The following is a 9,744-nucleotide window of genomic DNA, read 5'->3' as shown; positions in this document are numbered from 1 at the left end:
CTAATTGTTGAAACCATGTTGAATTATTGATGAACTTGGTTATGTTAATGTTGTTGATGAACTTAGTCAGGTTGAAATTGCGTGTTTGATACTGTTGGATGAACATATTAAACCTTTATTGCATTTTGAGGATTATAACATGTTAGTATGGAAGATTGATGCAAACATGTTTGATTGGGAACACTAGATTATTTAGTATTTAATTCAGATCAGTTAATTGTTGTTCCCTTTTTAGCTTTTCACTACTTTATGAGGGCGGAGGACCTTATTTAGTAAGTTGAAACCTTATACCCATATTCAGGGGTTGATCAGTATTAAAGAAAAGATTGGAGTTAATTGGAATGAGTCTTGTTTGATGCCTTTGTGATCACTTACTCAATTCCAAGATAAAAACAGTTATAAATAAATGTGAGTTGCATGCCTTATGTGATTGTTGAGTCATAACAGGGTGTCAATTTGTAAATCATGTAAAGTGAAACTGAGTAGCAATAGCTTTAGACTGTGCACGTCTAAAGTGACGGACAAACAGGAGTTGGGGTTCATGGTGGTAGCCCATGGCCTTTCATTCGGACCGGATTGATCACCGCGTCCTATTCTCAGTCAAACGTTCCTCGATATCGCAGGTCACTGAGGTTACGGAGTCGCGCCCGTACCTCGCCTAGCTAGAAAACTCGGTCCATTGCCTATTTCAATTAAAATAATATTATTGTTATAAAGTCTATTCCAGTCTAGCCTAGTCTAGTTAAGTATGGTCGTCAGATTATCATGCTTTGTCTGCCCTTAATTATGTTTAATAGTATCATGTTAGGATTATTATTGCTTTAGTATGTAGTACTCAGCTTTGCTGATTACGTGCTTTGTTTGTGTGTGTTGATCATGGCTATGCCTATTGATCCTGTGATGACCCATCTTTGGTGAACAGTCTCTAAGGATCAATAAGCGTTGCCCATCTACAGGTTTGAAGATGATGCATCATTGGGATCAGGATTAGAGAGCTTGTAGTTATATTTTCTTTATTAAGTGATTTGGTTTGTTAACTTAAATTTGAAATTTGTCGTACTATTCGTATTTCCTTATTTCAGTTAATTGGTTTTGGACCTAATATGTAATAAGATTATTTATGAACCTAAAAGTTAGTTTTATGTTTTCCGCTGCAAAATTCCGAATAAGCCGTACGTTTTCACACGGGCGATAATACTTTGATAATTCCCCACAGTTATATTTAAAAAAGGGTTATTTTAGAAAATGGGAATTGTCGGGGTGTTACAAGTGCTCGGTATTTATCATACTACATCTAATCTTTCATTTTCTTTTCAATTGCGTTCTCTATTCCATAATATTAATCCTCTTTTCATTTTTACTTACAGATGACATACAAAAGTTATATATTCATTTGGGTTGTAATTTTCCCATCTATGCACGTCGCATGTAAGCATAACTTCGTTTTGTAATTTTGTGGTTGTTTTGGTCTTACGTATTATCTAATAATTCGTATATACTCAAGATTATCAAGAATTACTCTGTAATTTTTTTGCAGGTTCTTGAACTCATTATAACCAAGGTATTTCCCTCATTTATTCGCCACTACAAGAATTTGCATCTTTAACGACAACCTAATTACGACGGGTCAAAAATTCCGTCGCAAAAGCCTTTTGCGACGGCGCTAACAACCAAACAAAGACTGGAACAACCATCGCAAATGTCTTTTATGATGGGTTAACGACATGATTTTCCATTAACGACGGTCCCTTTTTATGACGGGTTCACGACAGAAAATCCTGTCATTAATCAACGATTACTGGCCTTTAGCGACGGAATTTTCCATCGTTAATGGTACAATTTTTTGTAGTACGTGTTCACTGCAAAATTTTATTTATTTGGTGGGTATTTAATAATAATTTAAGTATTGTGGAAACTATATACGGAATACAACTTATTTTAAACTTTTTTTATGAGAATTTATGTTCATGGTAAATTAGCTAGCTGAAAATATTACGGAGTATACAATTTTTGTTTTTTAAAGTTTCGTGTGATAAAAAAACAAGTCATTGGTATACAAGCAATGAATTAGAAGACTGTAGTTTAATAGCTAGAATAAACATACCCTTTTACTAAAATCCTAGATATCTTTTATAATTCAGTATGTAATTTCAAAATTTCCTATGATATCGTTTGATTTATATTGTAAATTGTTTACTCTAAGTGAGTCCCGTGCTTTGCACGGGCACAAAGACTAGTTCAAATACTTCCTCCGTCTTTTAATACTCGCAACGTTTGTTAGTTTCACGCATGCCAATGCACAACTTTGATCATTTATATCTTAAATTCTCTTTATGCAAAAATTATAAGAAGTTGATATTTTGAAAATACACATTGAGACGAATCTAACAAGATCCCACATGACTATGTTTTATCTTATATAAAAAGCACTAAGAATAGTCAAAGTATATTATATGAATAGTGGCAAAAGTCCAAACGTTGCGAGTATTAAAAGACGGAGAAAGTATATTTTAGCGTTTATTGATATGCCAAGGAGCCAAGCCGTGTTGGTGCCACTTCATGTCTAAGACATGAACCACAACCCGACATGAACAGTACTGTGTAGCAACGTGCGGTGCTTTTTTTTTTCGGATTTTTCATAAAATGCCCCTGAGGTTTGTCTTAATGCACCAAATACCCTTAAACTTTCCAGAATGCACCAAATACCCCTGAGGTTTAGTATAAATACACAAAATGTCCAAAATGACTATTTTCCGTTAACTCCGTTAAGTCCCCCGTTAACATTAATTATTTTTTTCCCTCTTTTTATTCCTTTTATCTTTTATCTTTTATCTTTTCTCTGTCTCTTTCTCTTTCCTTTTTCATGAACTTCACCAACAACCACCACCAAACCCCATTATTTCACCTGAACAGACAAGTTTTCTGCTATCCCCCCTTCAAAGATTCAACTCAAACTCAAACAAACAAATTCCATTTTCCTCTCTCCTAAAATTCAGATCTACAACACAAACCCTTACAAAAAAATTGATCCCCAAATCAGCAATGGTGGATTCAAATAATCAGCAATCCTCGTTGCAATAATCGAGGGAAAACGCCGCAAATCGAGGAAAACGTCGCAAAATTGATCCCCATATCAGCAATGAGGGAAACCCCGACGATGAGGAAGGTGGAGCGGGGTTTGTGGCGGCGGCGGTGGGGTGAGTAACGTGGGGGAAGTGCGGGGGAAGGTGGGGGTTTGGTGGTGGGGGTTTGGGGGTTTGGTGGTGGCGGCAGTGGGGAGAACTGAGGAATTCGGTGGGGGAAGTGCGGGGGGGGGGGGTGGTTTGGTGGTGGTGGCACTGAAAACACAGATTAATGAAGTGTTGTTGCTGATGTTGCTGTTATTCGGCAATAAAATGGGTTGTAAATCCACCATTGTTGTAGCTTGAGGAGAGAGAAAATGGTGGGTTTTTTTAGGAGGGATGAAGGAAAGTGATGGTGAGGAGAGAGAAAAGACCGACCAAGGGCAAGTTAATGAGATAGGGTTTTAGTTAGGGATGATGATGGTGGAATAAGAAGAAAAAGAAGAAGATGATGACAATGATGATTGATGGCGTGAAGGAAGAAGAATGCCCAGAAATTGCGTGAAGAAGAAGAGCCCAGAAAAAAAATTGGGTTTTTTTTTTTTTTTTTTTTTGATAACATTTTTTTTTAAAATAACAGTAGTTAATTAAATTTTTGGGTTTAATTAATATAATTAAGTGTTAATATTAGAATTAGTAGAGAAATTAGTTGAGTAAGGGCAAAAAAGTAATTTTATGCTAACGGAGACTTAACAGAATGGACGGAAAATGCTCATTAAGGGCATTTTGTGTTATTGTTTTAAACCTCGGGGGTATTTGGTGCATTCTGGAAAGTTTAGGGGTATTTGGTGCATTAAGGCAAACCTCGGGGGCATTTCATGAAAAATCCGTTTTTTTTTCCGTCCGCTTGGATTTGTACTTTGTAGGGCCGTCTTGGACTCTTTACCCAGATCCAAGACCCGATGACCATGTTAGGAAGTCCAAGTTTAGTATAGTCATCCCCGAAAAAGAAAACCCAAAACCCTCCATTTTCACATCTTCCTCTTTCCTTACTACACCGGAGTTGTTGCAGAGACACTCCCTCTCCTCCGAAAATGACAATTCACTCGGTGGTTATCCAGAAGCTTCTCAGCACAAACGCTCACTTAGGCCGCCGCATCACCGCCCACCATTGCAAACCCTTCATCTATGGCAGCCGCAACGGCACCTCCATCATCGACTCCGACAAAACCCTAATTTCCCTCCGGAATGCGCTCGATTTCATCTCCCATCTTGTTCGCGGCAAGGCGCGCTTCCTCTTCGTCAACACCAACCCTCTTTTCGATGACATTTTCGACCACATGACTCGTAAGATCGGCCATGGCTCCTTTCTCTCTCCTCAAGCTCAGTACTGGCGTCTCGGGGGGTTTTTGACGAATTCTTCAAGCCCTAAGAAGTTTCGTTCTAGGAATAAGAAGATTTGCTTTGCTCCTGCTCAGCCTCCGGATTGTGTTGTCATTATGGATTTTGAGAGGAAGTCGTCTGTGATTAATGAGGCAGCCAGGCTTCAGATTCCGGTTATTGGTTTGGTTGATTCGAGTGTTCCCAGGGAGGTTTTCGAAAAGATTACTTACCCGATTCCGTGTAATGATTCGGTTCAGTTTGTTTATACGGTTTGTAATTTGATCACCAAGACGTTCTTGCTTGAGCAGAAGAGTTTGAATTTGAATGATGCTTCTGCAACTGATGCTTCTGCAATTATAGCTTCTGCAATTGAAGCTTCTGCAATTGAAGCTTCTGCTACTGATGCTTCTTCTACTGATGTTTTTGCTACTGATGCTTCCCTGGGGTAAGACGATAGTTGTTGTCCATCTTTATTTAGCTTAATTTGTATTGATTTGAGGATATGGAAATTGTTTATGGTAGTAATTATATTTGTGTAATCAAATTTTGTATGCTGAATTTGTGGGAAATTGTCAATTTTAATTTCCTGAACTGTCTTAACGTTGGCAAATTAATTTCTAGGAAAATTGAGAAATGGGGCTAGAAAGAAAATGTTGTGGGGGTTATGTGGAATTGTTATGGTGGTTGCTTAGCTTTAATTGATTGATTATTTTGGTTGACTTCCGGGAAAACTAATCCTTTATGTTATTGGAAAGCCATATGCTTTAGTGTATACTAAGTGCTTGATTCAAGATTGGCCATTTGTTTCGGAAAGTCTTTTTCTTAAATTCAAGTTTGAAGTAAAGAATAAGACTTTCCTACCACCAACGTTTTTTTTTTCCAGCGGGGTGGGGATAGTTGTTGCTTATGTGTAGGTGTTATGAATATGGTTAAGCTCTGGAAAAACCTTCAAGGTGAAATTCATTCATTCAAGATATGTTATTTTGACTTGTATTTTGTTGAATAGATCACTAGGGTTTGGATTTATTGTCTTGGACTGGCATTATTTGGAGTAGTTCCAATTTTGGGGATCAGTTGCTTCTGATATGTTGATAAATGAAAGGAAAATGATAGTGTACATTAGCAGTGTTGAGTCTGTTGACTACTCCGTATGTTATGAGGACTTGGGGTTATAAGTGGTAGTACTTTTTCTGGGTTAGTTCGGATTGGTTTCGAGGTCTTACTTTATGGTGGTGAAAGAAACTTGATAAACCTTTTAGTTGTCTTTAGTTACTAGGAAATTTTATGAGCATAAACTTTAGTTTTCATTTCTTAGGCTCCTTTTTATCAAAACAATGCGAGAGGAAGCATGGAGAGGCTAGATAGAACATAGATGGGAGGGGATGGAAGGGAGGAGAGAAGGCCAGGTTCGTCAGGAGGAGGAAGGTTAAACATGCAATGGTAAATGTTCTAAACTAATAATCTTTCCTCAAGTAAGAAATTTCATTTTTTAATTTTGGAAAAATCAACGACAATTAATTAATCATTATTTTACAAAGAGAACGAAGTTAATTTTGCAAATTAGTTTCCCTGAAAAATCAAACAGGCAAACACGACCTATATCTTAAATCAGTTTCTTCCATTGTGTTGAAATGTTGATTATACCGTCAAATTAGGCTGGATGAATGTTAAAGTCTGTTTGGGGTGCTGTTACATTTTAGCAGTTTCTTCTGCACAATTCTACTTTCGTCTTTTCCCCCCCACAAGTTCAAGTTCATATTTGTATAGTTTAGTGAAGACTTAGTTACTACTCGTAGTTCACTACAACTATAGAGATTAGAGAAGAACCAAATATGTAATAATCTAAAATTCTAAACTACTTATTTATTGTGAGGTAGGATATGGTCATTACTTTTTGTACGGTAGCTGCTTTTTTGTTGTTTCAGAAGTATGGCTGCATACATAAAACATTATTCAACCCCTTAATAGGTTGCAGCTATTTTGGAGGGCATTAGTGTAACTCTGATTTTGGCGTTGGATCATAAAAGACTGGATTTTTTTTAGCCTTTTATGTGGTCTTATTCTAGAGCAATCTTTGCTTTGTGTTGATTTTTTTTTATACAAGTTTCCGTCTTTGTCATGCTCCACCATCCAAAAATTTGTGCAAGTCTCTTTCTTTGTCATGCTCCACCATCTTGTAGTGGTGAAATAATATACCATTGGATTTGGTGATTTCGTGCTTTTGGCTAACCGTTTGGCATGGAGCTGTTTGGTTATACTGTATGTTGCGCAGAAGTGGATACTATAAGAATGGAGATGTGAACAGGCATCCTTTAAAGATGTAGAGGATGAATATTTCTAGAATGGGGCTGCTGTAATGCAAAATAATGATATTTGAGCAAGAGATTAGACTTACAGAGTGGGAAAAAGACTAGCTATAGATATAGTTGTGGCGCAGAATTTTATGTAAATCAAAGGTGATTTGTTGGTCTTGAAGGCCAGAGAGGGAGGGGATAAATATTGTGCGTTAGCTTCGTATAGGAGAGGTTCCCCCTAGGTTTCTTGGAGTTTTCTAAACCAAATAGTTTGAAAATGAGGGAACTAAACTTTCATGAAAATTTTGGCCGATGGAGGCTTTATTTGTAGCCTTTTGTTCCATTTATATACTTCCGTTGCCACACAGAGGTATAGATTGAATTTGAAGCATATTCGGTATGATTTGAATTCTAGGAAGTATCATGGTTTGGGAGAAAATAAATTGAAGAACTAAATGTAGAAGCTGAATGCCTTATTGAAGAGTCATATGGAATACATCAGTTTTGTACAAAATCTGTATTTGATATTAGCGTTTTGTGAAGAAAGTTTGGAGGGAACTGAAAGAATCAGAATATCTTCCGCAGTTCTGAATTTTGTGGAGAAATGTTGGGATAGTGCTGTGCATACAACTTTACATGTACCGAAAGTTCCAAGTGGTATAAATTTCTAATTCGGTCGTATCAAGGGTGAAGGTCTATTGGAAACCACTTCTTTGTTATTGCTTAAGGTCTTATGGAGTTATGGGGATTGGAATGAGGTTGTTGATTTTGGGTTGTAGAAGGTTGGAGTGTTTATTGTTTATCCATAATGATAAAATTGGAAGGCAAAACACAATTCAATGTTGAGAACTCGAGTAGTACTTGCTTCATGTGAAAAAAATGGGTATGAATTTCTGTCATTCACTTTTTGGCGTGGAGCGGTTAGGCCTGTATTATGTATTACGTGGAAGTGAGTGTGATAACAAATTTGGAGGCACAAAAGGATATTGGTAAAGGTATAGGAAACAGTTGTTTCTAGGAAATGCAATAATTCTACCGTAAGCAAAAAGTAGGCTGTGAAAAGGCAATTAAGGATTTATGACCAAAAATAAAAAAAAGTCCAAGAGTTGGCCAAAAAGAAGCTGTACATATAGCTTTGGTGAAGAAGTTTGAATTTAGTGCCAATCTTATTACAATAAAAAGATCAGCGTAAAACAAAGTTAGTTTTAGACTTTAGTGATCAAGGGAGGGAAGACGGAAAGAGACTTAAAAGTGAAAGTCAGTTCCCTCGAGAAGAGATTTATGCTTTTTGCCTGTTTTTGGAGTTTCCAAATACAAATAGTTATGCAAATGGGGAAATGCAATCTTCATTATTGCGCAAGTTTTTTTCCGGCTGCTTTTTGCACGATTTATTTACTTTCATCTCAAGATAGTTTGGTTGCTGGTTGGTTAAATCTGAAGCATGTTAGAATTGATTTCAATTCCAGAAAGTGACATAGATTGGGAGCAAGAAAACTACAGAACATGTTTTAAATCTGAATGACTTATTGTAATTTATTGAGAAGCATTAGTGCATCCAATTTTATTTTAAATTAAAACAAAAAACAGTATTTGATATTTTGTGAATTACGTCAAAAAGGTCTGTGGAGAGCAGGAAGGATGAGAAGATGTGCAAAACTTGTGAATTTTAAGAAGTTGAGGGCTAAAAGTCTGTTACAGACTTACAGGTGGTAAATTGCAGCTGCTAATGTTTGTTGTTTTCATTTTTGCTAACATTGAACCCAAATTTTGTATATTTGCAATGATTTTGGGATTGCTTTTTTTCTCATACATGAAGGAATTTATTGGATAATTTGTTTACCTTCACCTTTTATATGCATCATTCTTATTGTGTTACTTTGGTCTTGAAGTGAGGAAGCAACGGTGACAGAAGATAATCAATCTTCAGAAGATTTGAAGGTTGTTGATACTCGCTGTCACGAATGGTATGATCTGATCTAAAGATTTTTTGGTGTAATTTTTTTCTGCTGTGCAGTTCTCTAGAATCCTGCTTATGTAATATTGTTTGATTCCACAGAGGTTATTGGGTGGATGAGCACAATAGAGTTAGGAAGAACGGTTTCAGTTGATCTTGAAGTAGTTGCTGCCATTCAGCAGACATTCTTCTTAGGTAGAATGTTAGGATACTTGCTCGAGATTATACGCTGAGGTGTTTCTCATGCCTATTTTTTTTTCTTAATAACAGTCAAAATACAAATTTTGTATAAATAGTTATTGTATGGTCCATTTTAATATGTTGAAATCCCTCATTGCAGAAGTTGTTTTTGATTCAACAGATTTCCCCTCAACCCCATGCTGTTTTCTGTAACATTGAAAAAACCCATATTTGAGTTGTAGAACAGAGGCTATGCGGTGATGAAACAATAAAGCTTTGGATTTCTTTTTGTTTTGTGCGTCCTTTGTTTTTTTAGTTGCATTATTTTTTCAATCTTAAGGTCAGTTATTAAGGGGTGTTTGGTTATGAGAGGTTTGAGGGAAAAAGAGTTTTTTGAGGTGAATTAGAGGTTTGACTTTTCAAAAAAGTTAATTGGGAGTGTCTGGTTAGGAGAGGATTGGAAGAGAGTATGGGGTAAAAAAGCTAATTCTCGAAAAGTTCAATATAGGAGCTTTTTGCAATTAGAGGTTTGAGAAAGTGAATGTAAAATAACTATTTTGTCCTAATATTGTCTAAAATTACAACACTTAACAAGCTTAGCATTCTACATTATTTCCTTTATCACATTTACTACTCGTTAGTTGTAATAAAATTCATATTAGTACGTTGAAGTACTTAATTAAAACTATTGCAATCACGCTTGTAATATCACTACTAACATTTCTCTATTTGCATATCAATAGTTTATGCATTTAAAATTTTAATTGAGAATAATTTTTTTTAAAAAAAAATTGTTTTATTTTTTTTGAAAGGGAAAATAAATTTGTTAAAGTGAAGATATTTAACATAATGAATTATTGTCTAATACTAA

The 9,744-nt window shown here is 36.0% G+C and overlaps 1 protein-coding gene across 2 annotated transcripts; it reads left to right on the top strand.

Moving 5' to 3' along the window:
* The first annotated feature begins 4,036 nt into the window (after positions 1–4,036).
* LOC110783951 (ribosomal protein S2, mitochondrial) lies at positions 4,037–9,162 on the top strand. 2 transcript variants are annotated; one of them, XR_008932007.1, is made up of 4 exons: positions 4,037–4,890; positions 8,358–8,445; positions 8,629–8,703; positions 8,796–9,162. XR_008932007.1 is itself a non-coding variant. In XM_021988348.2 (3 exons), coding segments are annotated over exons 1-3 (810 nt in total). In that variant the 5' UTR covers positions 4,039–4,156; the 3' UTR covers positions 8,797–9,162. The 2 variants fall into 2 exon arrangements, 1 of the variants encoding a protein (XP_021844040.1); XM_021988348.2 differs by lacking the exon at positions 8,358–8,445 and having other exon boundaries at positions 4,039–4,890.
* Positions 9,163–9,744: the final 582 nt, after the last annotated feature.

The sequence above is a fragment of the Spinacia oleracea genome, chromosome 1, assembly GCF_020520425.1.
Source record: "Spinacia oleracea cultivar Varoflay chromosome 1, BTI_SOV_V1, whole genome shotgun sequence".
NCBI lineage: Eukaryota > Viridiplantae > Streptophyta > Magnoliopsida > Caryophyllales > Amaranthaceae > Spinacia > Spinacia oleracea.
This window is presented reverse-complemented; position numbering and strand designations above follow the sequence as displayed.

Excerpts from the sequence above, each read along its gene's own strand:
- LOC110783951 (XM_021988348.2), top strand. The coding sequence starts at position 4,157 with ATGACAATTCACTCGGTGGTTATCCAGAAGCTTCTCAGCACAAACGCT. Across the intron at positions 4,891-8,628 it reads GCTACTGATGCTTCCCTGGG|TGAGGAAGCAACGGTGACAG; the intron begins GTAAGACGATAG and ends TTGGTCTTGAAG.